The following is a 21,586-nucleotide window of genomic DNA, read 5'->3' as shown; positions in this document are numbered from 1 at the left end:
AAAATAAAACTTACACTAATTGATTCAAGATCATAACAGATGGAGCAGTTGATTTATAATAATATTACCATATCGACTTCTCCAATTCTGGTAAATATTCCAGAACTACTAACCCTAATAAAAATTAGTACACTGAAAATTACCTTCATTCCCAGGTTTGCTTGAGGGAGGGTTACGAGTTTTCTGGGAAATATATTGTAAAAAAAACCTACAAAAATAGTCAAACGAAAATTAGGGATACGAAAAAATAAAACCCTAATCTACTGTGACGAGAAGAAAAATTTCAATCCAAATCCAAAATCAATTGAAAATTAGGGATACAAAAAAATAAAACCCTAATCTACTGTGAGGAGAAGAAAAATTTCAATCCAAATCCAAATGGCACTACCTCAACGTCTTTCTTGCAGGTTTCGTGGCGGCACTACCACTTGGGTCATTCCTGGGTCACGAGAGGGAAGGAGAGTGACAGAGATGGAGTAAACTTCGAAATCACAGATTCGGAGAGAGTGAGGTTCCGTCAAGCGAGAGAGCACAGAGAGAGGGAGTGTTTTCGTCTATTATGAAGGTTTTCGGGATCGAGAGAGCGAGAGACGAGAGAGAGGGAGTATTTTCATCTTCGTTTTCATTTTCGTTCGAGAGAGCAGAGAAAGGTTTTCATTCGGGCTTTCGTTCGAGAGAGCAGAGAGAGGTTTTCATTTGGGTTAGGGAGTGTTTTCCCTATAACACGCGTGTCTTCGCGTCTTGATGTGCCGCATACGTGGCAACCGGCCATTGGTTTCCGATAAACGCATGTTATAGGAGACACCTGCGAGAAGGATTTCTGTTAAACAACAAAATGCACACGTTCGCTGACCAAAATGCTATAGTGCGCACCCAAGAAACAGCGCATCCTAGCATTCACTACTTGAAAGGGAGAGGAAGGAATTCAAACGCTTTAAAAAGAGTTTCACTTTGGAATCTAAGAAGCCGGGTCAGTTTTGTTTCACACTTCCTTCTCTCTGACTCCTTTGTTTGTGAGAAATCCAGCTTCTTAGCTCTTCTCTTTCCTCTGTGATCATCCCTCTGTAAAGATTTTCTGTATCTCTCAAATCCCAAAAAGGAAATTCCTTTTTTCGTTCCAAGCTCGATCTTCTCGCTTTTTGTCCGTTACCTTTGTGACCCATTATGGGTTTTGAGGTCTTGCCTTTGGGTTCAAGGTACTGTCTCTTTTCCATCTTTTCTCTATTGTATAATTTGTGCTTAATATGATTACTCGTAACTGAAAATGAAATTGATAATTACTGCTTTTGTTTCTTGCCAACTGATTATCAATAAAATTTTAATTTCACAAATTTGAGATGACCTATGTAGTTGTTTCGATCATTTTTTCTAATGATGTTTATTCTCTTGATCTTTGATTACAAAACGAAATGTCTGAAATCCTGCTGTACTCAATATTTTGCTTCAAAGAATCTATAGAACTTTTTTTTTTATAAGTAAACGGTAGTATAAATAATAATAGGCAAAGCCCAGGTACAAAAGGTGGTATACAAGAGATAAAACCTATCTAGTTTGCTAAGAAAGAAATAAGAAAATCATGTACATTTAGGCCATTAAAATCTACAGCAATAACCCAAAGAAATAAGGTGCGGAAAAATAAAATTCTAAGATCCTCTATAGTCCGCTCCTTATCTTCAAATGTCCGCTCGTTATGCTCCCGCCATATGCACCACATAATGCAAATATGAACCATCTTCCACATAGCTTTGATTTGTGGAGCACCACCCGGCATTACCCAGCTTGCCAATAACTCTACCACTGTTAAGATTGGTGGGATCATTTATTTGGAGAATGATAGCCCGTAGCTGGCATTAATATTGAGACTGACATTGTCAGATTGTACTTTTAACTGCATCAATATGGTTTGTGTTTGGTTAAGCATTCTCTCTTCTTGGCAAACTAGTGAGTTTTTAGTTGTTTTGAGGGAAACTTGTTTTCCTACAAGCTTGCTTTCATGTGATAAAGCATTAATTTTTTAGGCATCCTAATAAAGCTCTCTCTACCGGTTCCATCTCCAAAAGTAAGGCTTACCAAAATCTCTAAATCCTTGACCCACATTTCCTGACAGTTGCCTTTGTCTGCTACAAGAGATAACCCCTTTAAATAAGTAAGTTCCCTTCATTAAAAATGCAGAGGGGCAACCCTAGTACACAAGTTGCATACAAGAGATAACCCCTTTAATGATTGAAAGAACAAAAAACTTTGCCTTTGCAATTTCTAATGATTTTTTTTTTGATCGGTAATCAAGGTATTTTATTCCTAAGAATATGCAAAGTCCAAGTATACAGGGAGTATACATGAGAAATACCTAACTAGAGTTTACAACTGATAGTAAAAAGTCATGGACATTTAGTCCGTTACATACAATGGCCCCCACCCATGAGAACAATGTTTTAAAGAAAAAACTTTCAGCTCCTCCATTGTCTTCTCACGGTTTTTGAAGCTTCTATCATTTCGTTCCCGCCATATACACCAACACATGCAGATAGGGACCATTTTCTAGATTGCTGCGACTTGTGAATTACCATGGAGACCTCTCCAGCTAGCTAGAAAATCTACCAAACTAAAAAGCATGACCCATGATAAACCAAGTCCTGTGAAGAAGTAATCCCACATGTTCCTCGCCACCTCACAATGTAGAAACAGATGATCTACCGATTCCCCATCTTTCTTGCACATGCAACACCAATCCAACACCATTATCCGACGTTTCCTCAAGTTATTTGTGGTGAGAATTCTGCCCAATGCTGCTGTCCAGACAAAAAAAGCAGCTTTGGAAGGAGCTTTTGTCTGCCAAATGCTCTTCTAGGGAAATGTGTGCATGCTTGGGCTTGTTAAAACTTTGTGAAAAGATCTGACAATGAACTTGCCTTTCTTAGATGGACTCCAAATCATCATATCCATGGTGCCCTCAGTCATACGTACATAATACAGTGCCGCATAGAACTTTGTGATCATCTCCAACTCCCAGTCTTGGGCTGCCCTAATGAAATCAACATTCCATTCTAATGATATATATGATGGATAGGTCTGTGGAACATTTAAGTATTGATTCCTCAAAGTTCTTATTGTTAAAAGAACCTGTATTTTCTTGTGATGGTTATGGAAGCTATAGATAAGTAGATTATTCACTTTGCTACCAGCATGTTTGTTTGCAAGTGTTGGAAAATGGAAAGAAATAACTTGTAGAATAATTGAATTGTATTGGTCCTTCAACTCACCAACTATCTACATTTCATAGCTATGTTATGTTACTTTGCTGCTACTATATTTTGATCCTTGATTAAGTAAGATTTATAGTTTCCGGCTGGGACATGGAAAAATATTTATATCCATGTTTAATGTTCAAGTCCTCTCTCTTCAGCAGCTTTTTATGGTCGTGCTTCTAGAAGAAGTATTGCAGAGAAACTAAGTTAGCCGAAGGTTAAACGAGGCCTTAAGTTTTGTGAGTTAAATTGGGTTCTAGATCAGGTCTCCAGTGTCCAGTTAGTTAAGAAGAGAAGTACTTAACAGGTGTGCGGTTCTCAGGTAAGTGTGACTATATTGTACCTGATGTTGGATTTTAGCATTAATAGATTCATATCTTTGTAATCTTCTGATATTTTTTCATTTTGTCAGTTTGAATTTGCTTAAATTGAGCTCTGTTATAGCTTACAAAACTATAATTTTGTTGCACATTGTCATTATTCATTGGCATTATATGTGATTTGGTGTTGAATGCTGCTTAGTGGTGATGTCTTTAATATTATTACAAGTTGGAAGATTGAGCAAATTTGAAGGATGCAAATACTGAAGAGAGAATAATGATAGGAGTATAATCAAAGGATTTATTTTTTCCAATCCCAAATTTGGTATTTAACTTCTAAGAAGTTGATTTTTGTTGGATGTGATAATCTTATCATTGAAAGCTTCTTTTGTCCAGTTGATCACAGTAGCTTGTTTTGGGCGGAAACCAACTTGTCGTCCTATTTGATTTCTGGTATTGTAAGCTACCAGTTTTTTTGGAACTATATTAGAATTTTGTCATTCTATATTACAACCTTATGTTTGAAAGCACAATTAAAAAACGAAGAAGGAAATATAGCTATTTAAAATGGCTATTTAAAAAAAAATAAAAAGGAGATCTTTCTTGTATTGTAAGTTTAGGTTTGAATATTATAAGAAGTGAGTGCATAATGTTTGGTTTGGGGGTGGGTGTGAATATGTGACTGGTAGAACATGTGGGTTTGAACAAGTGTTCTTTGTAGATGAGAATCACGTTCATATGTAGGAGTATTTATGGGGTTTCTTGGAAGGAGAAAAGATCCTAATGGAATTGCTTTATCTCCGTAATCTAGAGGACCTAAAAAGAGGCAGAATTTTTCTAGAGTTGAAGGGCACAAGAAAATAAGCTACTTATATGGTGCCTTTTGCCATCATTACAGGTTTTATCCTATATCTCTTAATTTGATTCTTCGAGCAATGGAAATTGAAAATGTTTTCTGGGCTTTATTCTATGTTAGATTTGAGTTAGGAAGAAACAAGCATACAATATTTCCAAATTAATAATTTTTTTTGACAATTAATAAGAGTTTTATTACCATAAATAGGCATAGCCCAAGTACAGAGAGGAAGTATACAAGAGGAAATACCTACATACAGCGACTAAAAAGAAAGAAAAAACTAGAAAAACTCCAACACTTCATCACTATCCATTACAAAAGCCTTAGCCCATAGACATAGTGTTTTAAGGAAAAATTCCCTAATTTCTTCCATCAATCGTTCTTTGTCTTCAAAACATCTCCCATTCCTTTCTAGCCATAGACACCACATCAAACACGAAGGAATCATTTTCCAAATGGCTGCAATAGGTAGACACTGCCCACCATATTTCCAGCAAGCTAGTAAATTCAAATTAATAAATTTTACTTTCTCAATGGTTGAATTTACAGATTCCATAAATGTTGTCCTTGATCATGTTCTTTTTTTGCCTTTATTTGACCCAAAAGACTCTTTGGGGGCTATGCCGTTCATTGTTGATGTGCTTGGCTTTGATTTTGATTTTTTCCTTTTCCTTTTGCTTGTAGAACAACAAATAAAACTGAGCTTGAAATGTTGGCCATGAACTAATCTCATTCCACTTTTTGTGTAGGTCATTATCTGCAATGAATACTTTTGAAAACAAGGATAATGACTTGGAAACTGGTAAGTTAATCAAAGATGGAGAAAAGACAGCACGAAGTAATAGAGTGCTTAAGATACCTAATCAAGCCTTATTGTCTGGCTTCGCATATTGCATTTCGTCATGCAGCATGATACTCATCAACAAGTTTGTGCTTTCCAGCTATGATTTTAATGCCGGGATATCTTTGATGCTTTACCAGGTAGTTCAATGTGATCTGTTCCTTAGGAACTTGAGTTGCAATGTTTTCACTTTTTATGAAAATTATTTTGTTTGATTTACCTAGTGACCTTTCATAAAATGATCTGAAAACAGTTTCTAAAATCTAACGAGCTGATGACACTTAAATACTTCTATGGATGCAGAATCTTATTTCAGTGATTATTGTGTCTATATTGAGTTTTCTGGGCATAATATCAACAGAACCACTAACATGGAGATTGGTTAAGGTTTGGTTTCCTGTGAATGTTATTTTCGTCGGGATGCTCATTACCAGCATGTTTAGGTATGAAATTTTCTAGTTTGTGTGCTCACCTTCATGCTTCCTTTCGGTAAACTGAACGTTTTTTTAAACTTGTTCCTTAAATATTCTTTATCTTTTCTGCAGCTTGAAATACATTAATGTTGCAATGGTCACTGTCCTGAAGAATGTTACTAACGTGATAACTGCTCTTGGTGAAATGTATTTATTCAGTAAGCATCATGACAGCAGAGTGTGGGCTGCTCTGTTCCTAATGGTATGTTCTGTAGCTCAAAGTGTAATATGGGATTCTGTTTCTAGAATCGTTTATCATGTGGAACAAGATGATCAACTTCTTAGGTGTCATTTGGATTCGAAGATGAGTTGAGATGAGTTGAGATGGGTTGTGAATAGTAGTGAGATGAGTTGTGAATAGTAGTGAGATTTGTGAGTTAAAGTTACTGAATGGTAGTGAATAATAGTGAGATGAGTTGAGATGAATTGAGAATGACTGTGAATACAAACGAGGCCTTACTCTTTTCTGGTTTTAGTTGCTTGCATCTAAGAGTGTCTCGTCCTTTTGTTGAAAAAAAAAAAGTACGCCCACTCTTTGTTTTTTTCTTCCGTCTCCTTCAGGTTTCTAATACATGTCTTAAACAGTGAAGTCCATTTAGATATAGGGTTGGCTTGGTAGTATGCTCCCTCTAGGTCCAAGGCTCGAACCCTTGGGTGCAAACAATTTTTAGGGGCCACGTCCCATTGGTGAAAAGGCAATGATTCACCTGATTTGTGTGATGGGGACGCGCTACACAGAAGGGTTTAACTGGGTAAAAGACATGTTATGTTTGCATGGTCTCCTAGATTCTTCGTCATGAGAAAGTGAAGAATACAATAGTGTGGGGAAGAAGTAAGATTGGTGTGCCTGTTGTGTAGGATGTTCATCTGGTGTTTACGTGCTAGTAGCTGATGTTCTGCAGTAACTCCCTGGGCTAGGCATATGTTTAAAAAGATGTGTTACACAAGTACTGATATGTTTAAATGTGTCATTGGTTGCTTAGATGAACTCTAATATTATTGTGTTGATTGATGTAAATTGTCAGCAACTAATCTTGTTCTGTTTTAACTTCTCGGGAATTCAATGGCTTTACCGGATTTGTGCTTTCCTGAAGTTGTTTTTATCTGTTATATAGATTTGCTTTAAACATTTTCGTGAATTTACAAATGAATAAGTTTGAAATGGTTTTATGTCTGACTTCTGCAGATAATTTCAGCCATTTCCGGAGGGATTACTGATCTATCTTTTCACGCCGTTGGCTATGCATGGCAGATTATTAACTGCTTCTTAACTGCATCATATTCTGTGAGTACACAATTTGGACGCCTTTCTCAATGATATTTCTGTTTTTCTCAGTAACACAATGAAAGCCAGACATACATATTGGTCATTTGGCTAGCTATGCGGTGCAGTGTTGAAAAATTGGGTTGGTGGAACTATTCCCTAAATGGAGTAATTATCATGTCAACTACAATATTACTTATAAAAAAAACTACGATATCATTGTGCTCCCCTGCCCCCCATTTTTCTTCTCTTTTATTCATATATTATTTGGAGTCCATTCTCTTCCCAGACATCTTGTACATCTTTGCACAACTATCATGAGCTCTTTTTTTGTTAGAAAAGGGGCATGCTTCACCTAGATATAAAAAAACTCTGGTGTTCACGAGTACTAAATACCTGTAGTAATGTAAGCTTATCAGGATGTTGTGATAAGTGGAAAGTTGAAGAAACCAGTAACCTTGTGTATTTATTACTTATGCAGGGACCTTATAGAGGAATGAAAATATATGTAATCATTTTAATTGAGTATTAAGTCCTATGGCCTTGTAGAATTTTCTTACTAGACCTTAAACCACAAGTTTGAGGTGCCAATACTAGAGACTTGGTGTAGTGGTGGCTGATCCCATAGGTGCATGGGGTTCTTGTGTTGGCGTATGGATAATCGAGTGGTTCCTTATGTGCTGTTGCCTCTGTCCCATTTTGATTGTCCTCCTTCCCGCTTTTGGATGCTCCTTGTAATGTTCCATATGTTCCATATTAAATACAAAATATAAATAAAGGTTGGGCTATGCCTTTTTAATAAAATCTTCGATTACTTATAACAATACTCAATAATAGGAGCATTTTGGTCACATGCTTTTTCCGTCCAATGAAGGCAAATTCACCAAGTCATAAGTTGAGTAATGTTACCTTAAAAAGTAGGAATTTCTGTAGGTGTCCAACAAGTAGGGAAGGGAGTGTTAGTTTATTGTTCTAAGGGTGCATCTGCTGACCCGCTTGCACATAATTACTTTTTCTTTCTAGTTTTGGTGTAAAGATGTCTTTTATATGTTTTATTTTATTTGTGCAGCTGACTCTACGTAGGCTCATGGATACAGCAAAGCAAGTTACCAAATCTGGAAATCTAAACGAGTTTTCAATGGTCTTGCTTAATAACACCCTATCATTGCCATTAGGGATTCTTCTAATTTTTATTTTCAATGAGGTGGATTACCTCACCAGAACGTGAGTTTTCCCCCCCTTTTCTGAATTTTGTCTTCTATAATGGTATCTACCTAAGATATAATGTCATTGACACCCAATTATTTTGTTACTGACATATTGAATTAATCTTCTCCTAATGGTAATTAAAGATGTGGGATTTGCTTGAGTTAACATTACTATGTCTTTGGAGTTCAAACAAACTCCATCTAGTGTACCGATTCATTTTAAAGCTGAAGATGATATCTTCAGAGGTGGAAGCAGTTTTTACTTTAGGTTTTTCTTTGCATACTGTATTTTTGGTTGTGGAACAAAAATTTTCTTATGATGAACATCTTATTTGGTCCATGCAATCTGAAATTTGTGCTGATATTGTTGAAGTGAGAAAAACTGCATTACCATATAGCAAGGGTACTCAGATGAACTGCTACATTGTATGCCTATTCTTTTTTTAGCGTTAATTATTTTAGTAAAGATTGACTAGAAAACTTGAGTTATGCTATAAACTAGGCTCACATCCCATCCTCATCACACTATATTGATGTGGCATTGTTGATCAGCCTTTAGATCGGTCCTTATTTTTTAAAAGAGTAATGCTACATACTATACTCCCATCTCACTGCACAAAATTTGGCACTTTTATCTCCCTTGGATCATCCTTCATTTTTTAAAAGAAAAACATAAAAGGTTGGTGGGCGATGCCACCTCATCATAGCTGGATGAAAGTAGGACGAGAGTATGATACGTACAATTTTCCTTTTTATAATAATACATTCAAAGGTTGATAAACAATGTCATGTCAACACAATTGGTTAAAAGTAGGGTAAGAGTGTAGTATATAACATTTTCTTAAAAACTTGGATGGTGCCTTTTGGCTATATTGCAAGATTAACCAGAAATCTTGCACCATCTATTATTGCCTCCGTTGTAGTCCCCAACCATTATTTGCTAAATAGTAAAATATTCTGGCTATAGAGTGATACCTTCCTAGTAGTACTTGTCCACAATAAAGAAATCTTGTGTAAGATACTCAAAAGTATAATAGTTCTTTTTATCTGTCGTTCTTGTCCCATTTATTCATTTTTTTTCTTGCTTCTCCCTTCGCTCCTCCCCCCACCCACTTTCTTTCTCCAATACTTGCTCCTTTTGAGAGCGGTAGGTTTGGCTGCTTCTACTTATATATAAAAAAGGTTTGGCTGCTGCTTCTTTTCTCTCATACATTCGAACTGCTTTATGCATATGAGAAACCATTTTGTAATGAGTCCCTATAATTCATCCTTTTTTGCATCGACATTTTTTTCATATTCCTGCTTTCTACGAGAGATCAGATTGCAATATATCTCACACTGAAACATCCCAATGCGTGCGCTTTTATATCCGTCTCCTGAACATGAAAACCTGATGGATCAGCCTTGATTATAGTAATTTATCTCCTAGATAAGCATTGTATGTACTTTGCAAATAACTCGTACAATTCTTTACCTTTTACACGGGAATTTTGGACGTGCTCTTGGGCAGTGTGAGGGACTTGATTAAGCTCTAACTGTATGCAGAGAAAAGTTCTTATCTTTTTATTTTCCTTTTCTATCCTGTTGAATCTTTTGGATGTTGAATTGATTTGGCAGGCCACTATTGAGGTTGCCAACCTTCTGGTTTGTAATGACATTAAGTGGAGTTTTGGGACTAGCAATCAGCTTCACTTCGATGTGGTTTCTTCATCAAACTGGGGCTACAACGTACAGGTAAGACTAATAAATTCCGATGGGTAATATGTTATTTCTGGGTTGAAATTTGTTTTTGTTTTTTTGTTTATTTTAATTGAGGAAAAGAAAAACATTACCGAACCAGGTCATTTCTTTTCTTCTTTAAAAAATATTCGTTTTCATAGTTATTTTAGATAAGATGGCATTAATTATATAAAATGGTATATACAACATCTGTAATCACTGAACTGCTTCCTGCAGCCTTGTGGGGTCGTTGAATAAGATCCCTCTGTCCATTGCTGGCATCCTTATTTTCAAAGTTCCTACCAGCTTAGAAAACTCGGCAAGCATTTTCTTCGGTAAGTTGTGTCCATGTCATTTACTTGAGTATGTCCATATTCTTCCACAAGCCACATGACATGAAGCACGATTCAATCTTGCACTTGAGCATGACCAAAAAATACAATATTGCTCTCTGTAGGTCTCATAGCTGGAGTAATTTTTGCAAGGGCAAAAATGCGGGAAAGATCTCAAACCTGAAAAGTGGCAAAAGTTACATATCTTGAACATGATAACCTGGTTTTGCACTCTGGACTAAATTGCACAAGAGAGCTGCACTTATGTCATGAAGTCATCAGGGAGAGTTAAGTGGTGCAGTTTCCCATCAAAAGAGAGAAATAGGAGTGAACATGGAATGATCTTGGCCTATTTGCAAGTGCTGTTCTGCCCGTTTTATTTTATTTTTTCTTTTCCTTGTTACATGAGAGAACTGCATTCTCTTCTATATGGGAATGGGTTGGGTTGGGTATCTGGATTTGTTGTATCGAGGGAAGATGCTTACACTAATTCTTTCTCATATCTGTATATATACATTTACTGTTCTGATCTAAAATTTCGTAATCCTTACATACTAGTCCTACTTTTATCTAGTCTTCTTCTGCTTGTGTTCTCTCTAAAAAAAAAAAATGTATATATATATATATATAATTTTTTGCGGTTAAAATTATACAGCTACTAAAAAATTGATTAAAAAAAAAAATAGAATGTGCCATGTTCTGTTATATTTGTACCAAAACCGAACGGCGTCATTTTATTTGCCTTGTTACATGTCTATTTTGGATTCCGAAAGTGTTTTGTCTTAACTTTTCTCCTCTAATTATTACAATTTTTTCAAATTTCTACATAATATATAATAAATAATTTAATTTTTTCAAATCCTAAAATAATAATAATATTAAAAAATAATATTCTAATAATTTTTTTTTAAACTTTTATCTTTCATTTAAAATCATCTCATTTTATTTCAGAATCCAAACTAATCCTTAAAAATGAGAACTGTTACATCTACAAAGAAATTACACAAAAATAATCATACAAATTGATGTGACTTCATTTAATTCATTAGATCTATTTTATAATAAAAATAATTTTATAATCTGATAAATCACACATCAAGTCATGTTAATTTATGAAATTATTTTTATATAATCATTTTGTAGTTAGAGTATTTTCTTTTAAAAACCGTTCAGTGTTTTGGTGAATTTCCAAATCCCACGTAGCGACCGTGTGTGGAACGGGACTTGTGTGTATCGTGGAACGCACAAAATGATCATTTTGTGGCGCCCCCAACATCTCCGATCCTCCGTACCTTTGGAATTCTCGGTGGTCATGGAGACTAGCTCACAGACCCAAACCACCGATCTCGGTCCCGACCCCATCCCCAACAATCCAAACAACCGGAACCCTATACCTAACCGGAGCTCAACAATGTCGGGCTCTTCTCCTGTCTGGCCCACCATTGACGGTCCGCTGGGCCTGTTGGAGGAAGACTCGGTCAGCTATGTGAGGAGATTCTATAAGTTTGGATTCGCGATGCTGCCCTGGCTTTGGGCACTCAATTGCTTTTCCTTCTGGCCCGTTCTCCTCCACACTCGCTCCTTTCCCCGCATCCACCACTGTATCTCTCTTTCTCTTCTCAGTTGCTTTTTTTTTGGAATTATTTTTCATTACTGAGCATGAATTTAGGAAGGGATTAAAATAAAAATTTAGACTTTGGGGCTCATTCTTAGAAGGAGTTAGTTTTCAATTTTCAATTTTCAAGTTCTTGTTGACATCTATGGCTATGTGACGTTATGGTTGCTGGCACTGGATCAGGTTGGTGTCTTTGAAAAGTCTTTAGCTTGGTATTGATTATTTAGTCGGCATAGAGATTTTAAAGAAACTTACGGAATATCTATTGCACATTTCACAGGAACTATACTTTTGGTGAGCCAACCTTAGATGAAGGAAATGACTCGTATGGTTTGATCTATTTGGTGAAATGCGGTTTGCCCATCGGGGATTTGATGTGTTTGGTGCTTGTTGGGGACCGACCTATAGTTGAAGTGGATCAAACTTTTGGTTTCAGTAATGGCGTGAAGTTGAAATTCTATAATTTGTTAGTTCAGGAAAATACTTCCAAGGAGGGTGTAGAATTAAGATTTCACTCCTACAATTATTTATTTATTGGGGACCTCAAAGGTGCCAGCTGCATTGTAACACTGAGTCCCGAAAGGTGATGATAATCATTACGTATGTTCCTCTAAATCTGCGTCTCCCCACCCCCACAAAAAAAAAAAAAAAATGAAAACTAAATAGTAATCCCCTCTAGTGCATCAATATGATTTTGAAACTATATATCAACAGTAAGAGTCTTTGACAGTAATACCTTGTCTCAGCCATACCTATCTTCTTGTGTTTTGGACTAGTGATGAATTGCTTTTATCCATTAAGGTGGTTAAGTTATTGCACTTTGGCAAAAAAGAGATTTTCTATCATTATTTGATGAATAGAAAGATTCCATTTACTGTCAATGCTCATTCACATTCATTTAGTTGGGTTTAGATTAGATGTCATGTTGTTAAACCTTTCACCACAGCACAAGTGACCATCCTCTTACATAGAAATTGTAATTGAGCTCATTTTGGCAAAGATAGGACTGATCATTCTATGTGTAGGGTTTTGCATCAAACATTAAAGGAAATGGAATTCCCCACAACTCATTACTTAGCTCTGGCTTGTTTTATTCTACATTAGAGCATCTTGTCCTTTATCCTATTGCAAGCATAAGCTAATCCATAGGAAAGCCGAATTCAGAAAAGCCTTTTTTTTGCGAGCATGTGTTTTCACTCGAATTTTAAATGCTGTGCATGGTTAAATGTTGTGCCCATTATCTTCGTGGTTTAACTGTTTTAAGTATCCATTGCTTGAGGCGACTAGCCTTGGAGTATGTGTTTCTCAGATGGTTGATTCAGAGTGTTTTTCTGTCCCCCTTCTATTGGATCATTTCTTAAGCATGCGCATCTACTGAACTTCAATATAGTTTATGCATTCTTTTTTCCTGTGGGACACGTATGTCCATTACCCGCATCCATCTAACTGAAATATACCTTTCGGCTTTCACAACACATTCCAAGCAACTCAATTATACAAAAACTGCCAAGGTCCTTTAGACCAGATGACTTAAGGCCTGGTCTCCAAATGAGAGAATCAGGTTCGAACCCCCCACCCTCATGTATATAAAAAAAAAGTTATACAAAAAATGCTATTCTCTTTATGTTTCGTTCCTTTTTTTATTGGCACTTCTACGTTATATTTCCTTTTTGGTTGTATTAATAAACATTACATCTTGTAGATGTTGTCAGATCAAAAATTGGGTTTGCTGTATTCACAGCTATTCTTTCGTCATGGGCCCTTACTTTTGCAATTGGAGGGGAGCGTCTCTTCCGACCTGTTTGGGATCAACTTGTAATGTACATTCTCGCTGAGAGATTAGGCTTGACTGGTTGGAGCTAGTCCTATGCCCTCTTCTCGTGAATTTCATCGGTTACACACTTTGCATTAGCCTTTTTTTCACCTTTTTGTTGGGTATTACAATATACAGGTGTTCCTGATCTGCTCTATTTTGAACACATGATTCATGTAGATATGTTCTGATTGAGGCTTTCTAGAACCTTTTTGTTATGTAAGTTGATATTGAAGCCTTGCTTTACCGCAAGTAATGGCCTTATAACTGCACTATCGTATTTGTCGGCACCCAATTTTCAGTTTTCAATTTTTTTTTTTATATATATATAAATATATCACGTTATATTACTTTTAAAATAACATATTAATTATAAACTTCGGTCATATTTACTCGGCTATTGGATATATGTTGATTAAAGTATTTGAAATGCTTGATATTGAGCTCCCAAAGAAAGATAATACATAGAACTTGTAATACAAAGAGCCATAAAAATTCTCATAAAAGGTTTTTTGTTTTGCAGATTTATTCAATTAGAAACTTTTTATCATGCATAACCTTTAATTCTACAGCTGGGATTTTTAGTTGAAGCCAAGACCTGAGACAATCACACTTCAATGTCTCTACTCGATATCAAAATTTATTCTTCATTGCATCCAACAGCCAAACCAGAGACAATCGAGTCATACCCATCGGGGCAGGCAGGGCATGATCACCTTCCAACTCCACAGATTGCTTTCCCAGCGTCCCCAAATTTGCCTAGTTAATTGCCTTAACAAACGTTTTGTTGATCTTCCGCTAGCTGTCCAATCAATAAAGATTAAACAAATTGTCTGACTCTTCTCCTCCGGCCAAGGCCCGAAGATAAAACGTTGCCCTAAGCAAAACTTTCCCTCGCCTCCATCTGGACAACTCTTTAACACTAACATGCTCCTTTTGTGAATGGATGCAGCGTACCCAACTATTCATGAATATTCTCACTATATATTATATACTGGTCATCGTTTTGCACGCACACATTATCAATGCCATTAACAAAGCTAGCATAGAAATTGCTAGAAGTACTTGGAGATGGGATGAGTATCGTTTAATTCAATTATTTCTCCTACTTTTTGAACGTCATGCATGCAAACTCCTTGGAAAGATGCGTACAAAACGTATCACTCCAGTCTCCACATGAAAATGATGCTGGCCCTTTTTTTTTTTATTTACTTCTGTGTGTGTGTGTGTTTTTTTTAAGCTCTACGTCAATTGCGACTTCTTCAACAGCCTCTATATAAATCAAGGGGAGCTATCCAGTTCGGGCAATAAGTTTAGGAGATCTTTTTTTGAGAGAAGAATATGTTGAAGAAAATTGTGCGGATACAATAATTTGAAAAATAATGCGATTTAGAGGCATGTAAAACTATCTTTAAGGTGATAATTGCCCTCATTCGAAAGAGTTTTCTATCGGGTTGCAATCAATTCACCTCCAGGATATAAGTCACCAACTGCAGATAGCAATATTGAAATTTTTCTTTTAGAGTTTCTCTACAAAATTGTGTAAGTGACTGAAAATATAAAAGAATAGAATAAATAAATTCGTGAGTTTCATCTTCTATTTATAGAGAATGAAGTGATACCATGTGAAAAATCACAACTCTTAACTTGTGACTTTTCAACTGATAGTTATAGTTTAAAAGTCATGTTGTTTCTTTTAGAGACCAAGGGCCGGCATGCCATTGTTGGTTCAAAGGGGCTGCAAAAGAGACAATAGTGAGATAATAGTTTGTTTCAAGGCGCGTTATAATGTCGCTTTCTTTAAGACAATATTTGCCTCTACCAATAACGGTATGTACACGAGTTATAAGCGAATTTGCCTCTAAGATACATGAAGTCCAGAACAAGTCTGTTTATCTAACTGCGTTATGTACACACGAAATTAGATCCCGAATACCCTCAGATTTTTCTATTCAACCAAGAAATCAGAAATCTGTTCTCTCGAGAACAAACAGATTTTAACAAGTTCTAACAAGTTTTGAAGAAGTGAAAATTTTGGAAGAGAGAGAATTCGAAATTGAATTCTGGGATGCTCAAATGGCAGGCCAATGTGTCTATTTATAGATGACCAAATGTTGTGAACGAAAAGTTATGATTTTTCGTTTTGCTGAAAACTGTTCAGAATTGGTACATATATTGTGCCTGTTGCCATATGACACAACAATTGGACTTAGTCATGGTTGCCTTGTTACTTCTCCAACTAGTTGGCACCAGTTCGAACCATGGGGTGTGTGCTTTGAAAATTTTATTTTCTCATTTTCCCAAGCATTGCATTGCCCATGCCCCACAACCTTACTTGCCCATGCGTTGCACAACTTCATGGAGCAGCCTCACGCATGCATGCCTCGGTGCTGGCCGCATGCCTCTTGGAGAAGCCTCTTCATAAATCAACAAAACTACTTCATTTGGAAGAAGTGTGATTCAAAACCAGTCCCATGGATTAAATGGGAAGCTTATATCACTAAGCCAATTAAAGGCTTATGGTATGCAAACAAACACAAAACACTATAACCGTCATAAACTTTCCATAACTTCTCTCTTTTCAAAATAATTCACAACTTTCAAAATCAACCCAAAAATATTATTAATAGATATAATATATAATTAATTATTTTGAAAATATTTCCAACAGCCTGGTCAAGTGGTTGGACACCTCCCTTCCCAGAAGAAGGTCACTGGTTTGAAACACACCTATTCAACATTTCAGTTAAATTTATTTTGAAGAATTGGACCCATCTAAGTGGGTCTTCAAACGGGCCGACCCTAGCATTGCATCTCTTATTTAAATTATGTTTGGAAAGAAGGTGAAATGAGATGAGATGAAAATTTTGGGATGAGATAGATTCTAAACAAGCTCATTCCACGATTCAAATTCCAAGGGCAACGGTCATGAATATGTCTGTGTATACATTGATGTGTGATTGGTTTAAGTTTACAGATGCATTCAGAATATCTAGGACTCCCAGATTTACCAGAAGGCTCAGTAAAGGCTCCGTTATTACGGTTGGAGGAGTTGGGTTGAGACTTTGGTCCATGACCAGCAAGCATCTAGCTTACATAGGGGTTGATTAGGAACCCCAACTCCAACTCTAAGTCCTCCTCGATCAGGCATTCATCGAGGCGGCTGCCGCTGGGTCGAAAACTGGCGTTGCTCTTAGCAACGACAACATCACTACAACAATATGCGTTAAGGAGAATCATGATCATCACCAGCAACATTGCTACTAATGAAAGAGTAGCTGTTCTCCCTCTCTTAGGATTACACAACTCCATTTCAGTATTCCTTAGGATATGTTTGAGAAGTGAAATGAGATGATAATTTTGTGAATAGTAATAAGATAGTTTGTTAATAGTAATGAGATAGTTTGAGTTGAGTATTTTTTGAGATTTGGGAAAAGAAAGAGAAAAAATTGAATACAAAATATTATAAAATTAAAATATTGTTAGAATATAATTTTATAATATAATTTTTGTTTTGAAATTTGAAAAAATTGAATTATTTTTTATTTAAAAATTTGAGAAAATTATAATGATTAGTTTGAAAATATTTGTATTTGAATTATGTTTAAAAAAAAAAAAAGAGAATTTTGGTAGCTGAACTATGAAGCTTTCTCCACTCACTCACAGTACACACGGTGGACATGAAGAGTATATATAAAGTAATTGAATAGAGAAGAAAGTGGATGATGAGCAGATCAAGAATTACGAGATGCGTCGCTAAAGCATATTAGTAACTTGATTCTTTCCTCTGCGATGGCTAATCACACCCGACAATCTTAAAATCTTGTTTTTGGTTGAATAATAACAGAAGCTTCCTGTCAAAAAACAAAAAAACAAAAAAACAGAAGCTTAATAGTTTATGGCAGGGCCTTTTCGGAGGAGGAAGCCAATGCCAAATTGTCGGCAAAAAAAGTAGTTGTCACATTGTGCGCTCAGAATTCACTTAGAAATGATAACTACAGTGTAGTGTTTAAGCGTTAATATATATATATATATAATTCATATAAAAATTAATTTTTAATAATAAGTTCTATCTTTTTTTAAAAGAATTATATAATATTTATATATTTCATAACTATATCTAATATTATTATTTTTTAATTATTTAACGAAAAATTAAGAATGTAACTTTTCTTTAGGCATAAATAAAAGAAAACAATCTATTCATTATTTTAATTTTTATCATCTTTTTATCAGTTTATAATGTGATATTAGATGATAAATTTAGAAGTAAAATATAATAAATAATTTTTAATTATTTAATGACATATCATAAGATGATTAGAAGATGATAAAAATTGAGATGATAAGTAGAGTAAAAAAGCCGGACCCATTTGTCAGAAGTAAATTATTGGTGCTAGAGACCTTACCCACGTTCACTTTCTAATTAGCTAGAGACCTTATCCACGTTGTTTTATAATTTCTCTTCTAATTAAAGTGAGACCTTAACCACGTTTACTTCTGATAAATGGGTCCGGCTTGACCCCTTTATTTCTGCCAAAAGAAAAAGTTATATTCTTAATTCTTTAACCTATTATCACGTCAAATGATTAAAAAAAATATTTATGAATTTTATTTAGAAACAGTGTCCAAACCAATTTATTTACAAATTGGAACGAAACTTTCTTTTAAGGTACATTGCCAACAATTTGATTTGTAGACTTGGAATATCTAAAAAATTTTATAAATAATAATAAACAGTTTGATTTAAAATATTTTATTGAGTTTTTTTTTTTAAAAAGAGAAAAAATTGAATTAAAATATTATAAAATTAAAAATTTATTTAAATATAATTTTGTTTTAAAATTTAAAAAAGTTATATTGATTTTTACATACGTTTTGTTTGGAAAATCATAAAAATTAGGTAATGATTAGATAAAAAAAATAAAAGATTTAAAATTAAAAAATATTAAATATTTGAAAAAAAATTTATGAGAAGTTTTTTTTTTTTTTTTCCTCCTTCTTCTTCTCATTATCCAAACGGAACTAATTTTCCGTGACTTGGTCTTGGTCTTATTTGTTAGGAATGATCATACTGAAAAGAAAATAGTAATGAAGGGAGGGAAGGAGAGTGAGTACTTATAATGTACCTGAGAGATTAGGCTTGAGTCGCTTGACTAGTTGGAGCTAGTCCTATGCCCTCTTCTCGTGAATTTCATGGGTCACACGTATACTTTGCGCGCATTAGCCTTTTTTTTTCTCATTTTTGTTGGGTATTACAATATACAGGTGTTCCTCTACCCTATTTTGAACACATGATTCATGTAGATATGTTCTGATTGAGGCTTTTTCTAGAACTTTTTTGTTATGTAAGTTGGTATTGAAGCCTTGCTTTACCGCAAGTAATATCCTTAATTATAACTGCACTATCGTATTTGTCGGCACCCAATTTTCAGTTTTCAAATAACTTCAGTAGATCTTTTTTCGAGTATATTAATTTGTAAGATATATTTGTAGTTATAGGCATATACCAACTTCAAAGTCGTCGTGGAAATAACAGGAACTTCTCCGAACGATCGAAAGTAATACATCAATTCAAACACATAAACGTAACCCTATCATATAAAAATTTAAAAAAAAATCAAATAAAAAAAAAAGTAGAAAATAGGTAGTAATAGGATAGTAACCCTATTATTATTCTACAAATAAATCTACGCACCGCGGTGTTTATAGCCGTTACCAACCACCCTGAAATTTTAATCGTGGAATAAGTGTGTTTCCTTTCAGTTCTAGTACGCTTCGTTCTCCTAGCTATATCATATGTGTATTACTGCCTTGAATGATTGTGAAACCCTGTTACGTTTAGAATAATGATAGGGTTACCACTCTATTACTACCCATTTATTAATATTTTTTTATTTGATTTTTTTTTTAATTTTACTTAATGATTAAGATAGTGAGTATTAGTAAAGTTCTATATTTTTTTAATTTTTTCTTAATGATTAAGGATGTTAAAAAAATACTTAAAAAAATTATAAGAAAATAAAAAATCTTAAAATACACTTGGATAGTAAATGAGTAGTAATATGGTAGTAAGTAGGGCTATGCATCCGGATCTGGATTCTGGATCCAGATTTGGCTTCTTAAAAGCGGGTGGATATCGCTCGGGTAAACCTGGGCAAAACCCGAGCGGATACCTGGATTTAGACTTGGATATCTGGTTGAAGATATCCAGGTTTTATACCCAATTTTTTTTTTTTTTTTTTAACAAATCTTTTCAACACTTTCAAAACCTTTTTTTTAAAACACTTTTTTGTATACTTTTGAAAAGGCTTTTTTAAAGGCATGATATTCGGATTTTATACCCAGTTTTTTTTTTTTTTACAAATAAATCTTGTTAACACTTTTAAAACTATTTAAAAAATAAATAAAAACAAAAAAACTTTTCAACACTTTTTAAAAGGCTTTTTTTAGGCCTTTATGTTTATTATTTTTTATAGGCATTTTTTATATAATGAATATTTTTATATGCATTTTTTATACTTTTTTTTATTTCCTTTTCAAATTTTTATAAAATAAAATAAATAATAATAGACATCAACATACATAATACACTACATACTTTACATTGTTGCTTACATCATAATGCAAAACATCAACTTTACAAGGAACAAATAGTGAAAAATTTAAAAGTAGTAACAAAGAACTGTGGAAGAACCTTTGAGGTCAAGCCCCCTATCGTCTCCATTGTGAGCTGTGGGAAATAAAGAACTGAAAATTAGGAAGATTAGTAAAAAAAAATTATAACCCAACTGATATGCATATATATAGAGAGAAAATGAAATACTTATGGAGTGTGTCGATAAGGAATGAAAGGTTAGAGAAATGGCTTCAGTGAAGTCCTTGTTGCCATGTGCTACTGTTCATTCTACTCCATTGTTCTTCTCTTTCTTTTTTTTTTTTAATATTTTCTACTCCATTGTTAAGTTAGCATATACAATGGAGTGAACTTCAACACAAAATAATCATGTTAGCAGGCAACGAAAAACCAATACTTAGCAGGTCAAGAAGTTCACTAAAAATACTAAAATTTTTCATGGTTTGGACATAAGAGAAACGAAAGAAACCTGAATGAGACTAGAGACCAAGTGAGGCCTATTAAATTGGAGTATGTGTTAGGATTTCTGATGGGATTTCTCCATACCCAAATCTAAACCAAAAGGAAGGGAAAAAAGTTTATTGAACACAGTCACAACATTCATAGAGATATCTAGCAAGCAAAAATCGAAAACAAACTAGAGATTAGAGAAGAGAGCAAAACCAAACCAAAACCAGATCCAAACCAAAAAGGAAGGAAAAAAGTTTAATGAGCACAGTGGAGAAATTGGAGAATTTCAGATTCTTGACATACAACATTAAGAGAAATGAATAGCAAGAAAGAAAAAAATCAAAAATAGACTAGAGGTTAGAAAAAAAAAAACAAATCAAACCCAATTCCAAATAAAAAAGGAAGGAAAAAATATTTAATCAACACAGTTACAACATCCAAAGAGATAACTAGCAAGAAAAAAAAATCGAAAATAGAATAAAGATTAGAAAAAAAAATAAAAATAAATCTCAAACCTAGATCCAAACCAAAAAGAAGGGAAAAAAAAGTTCAATAAACGCAATGGAGAAATAGAGAACTTCATATTCTTGACATACAACATTCAGAGAAATGAATAGTAAGAAAAAAAAAATTCTGACAAATAGACCAGAGATTAGAAAAAGAAAAAGAAATCAAACCCAGATCCAAACAAAAAAGAAGGGAAAAACATTTAATCAACACAATCACAACATCCAAAGAGATGACTAGCAAGAAAAAAAATCGAAAATAGAATAGAGATTAGAAAAAAAAAAAAAAAAATCCCAACCCAGATCC

At 34.5% G+C, this 21,586-nt stretch overlaps 2 protein-coding genes across 9 annotated transcripts; both read left to right on the top strand.

Annotated features, from left to right (window-relative positions):
* The first annotated feature begins 871 nt into the window (after positions 1–871).
* Positions 872–10,807, top strand: LOC108996286 (GDP-mannose transporter GONST1). 4 transcript variants are annotated; one of them, XM_018972089.2, is made up of 10 exons: positions 874–1,196; positions 3,407–3,567; positions 5,171–5,402; positions 5,566–5,705; positions 5,808–5,937; positions 6,922–7,020; positions 8,069–8,223; positions 9,825–9,941; positions 10,164–10,261; positions 10,384–10,807. In XM_018972089.2, the coding sequence occupies exons 3-10, from the start codon at positions 5,184–5,186 to the stop codon at positions 10,440–10,442; spliced, it is 1,017 nt and encodes a 338-aa protein (XP_018827634.1). In that variant the 5' UTR covers positions 874–1,196; positions 3,407–3,567; positions 5,171–5,183; the 3' UTR covers positions 10,443–10,807. The 4 variants fall into 4 exon arrangements, with proteins under 4 accessions (XP_018827632.1, XP_018827634.1, XP_018827633.1 ...); XM_018972088.2 differs by having other exon boundaries at positions 3,404–3,567; XM_018972087.2 differs by lacking the exon at positions 3,407–3,567 and having other exon boundaries at positions 872–1,196.
* A 639-nt stretch (positions 10,808–11,446) lies between these two features.
* LOC108996287 (probable gamma-secretase subunit PEN-2) lies at positions 11,447–13,968 on the top strand. Of its 5 annotated transcripts, none has more exons than XR_001996986.2 (3): positions 11,447–11,859; positions 12,154–13,434; positions 13,576–13,968. XR_001996986.2 is itself a non-coding variant. In XM_018972094.2 (2 exons), exons 1-2 carry the CDS (start codon positions 11,508–11,510, stop codon positions 13,734–13,736), a joined length of 513 nt encoding a protein of 170 aa, XP_018827639.1. In that variant the 5' UTR covers positions 11,447–11,507; the 3' UTR covers positions 13,737–13,968. The 5 variants fall into 5 exon arrangements, 1 of the variants encoding a protein (XP_018827639.1); XR_001996989.1 differs by having other exon boundaries at positions 11,747–11,859; positions 12,154–12,456; positions 13,576–13,658; XR_001996987.2 differs by having other exon boundaries at positions 11,747–11,859; positions 12,154–12,473; positions 13,576–13,631.
* Positions 13,969–21,586: the final 7,618 nt, after the last annotated feature.

This window comes from Juglans regia, chromosome 1 (assembly GCF_001411555.2).
Source record: "Juglans regia cultivar Chandler chromosome 1, Walnut 2.0, whole genome shotgun sequence".
In the NCBI taxonomy this organism is placed as follows: Eukaryota; Viridiplantae; Streptophyta; class Magnoliopsida; order Fagales; family Juglandaceae; genus Juglans; species Juglans regia.
The sequence above is the reverse complement of the archived record's forward strand: the minus strand, read 5'-3'. Positions and strand labels throughout refer to the sequence as shown.

What these genes read in the sequence shown, in the direction of transcription:
- LOC108996286 (XM_018972087.2), top strand. Translation starts at nt 1,165, where the DNA reads ATGGGTTTTGAGGTCTTGCCTTTGGGTTCAAG. An exon ending in TATCTTTGATGCTTTACCAG is followed by an intron (nt 5,403 to 5,565) that starts GTAGTTCAATGT and finishes CTATGGATGCAG; the next exon opens with AATCTTATTTCAGTGATTAT. An exon ending in ACTGGGGCTACAACGTACAG is followed by an intron (nt 9,942 to 10,163) that starts GTAAGACTAATA and finishes TGCTTCCTGCAG; the next exon opens with CCTTGTGGGGTCGTTGAATA.
- LOC108996287 (XM_018972094.2), top strand. Translation starts at nt 11,508, where the DNA reads ATGATCATTTTGTGGCGCCCCCAACATCTCCGATCCTCCGTACCTTTG. An exon ending in CTTTCCCCGCATCCACCACT is followed by an intron (nt 11,860 to 13,575) that starts GTATCTCTCTTT and finishes TACATCTTGTAG; the next exon opens with ATGTTGTCAGATCAAAAATT.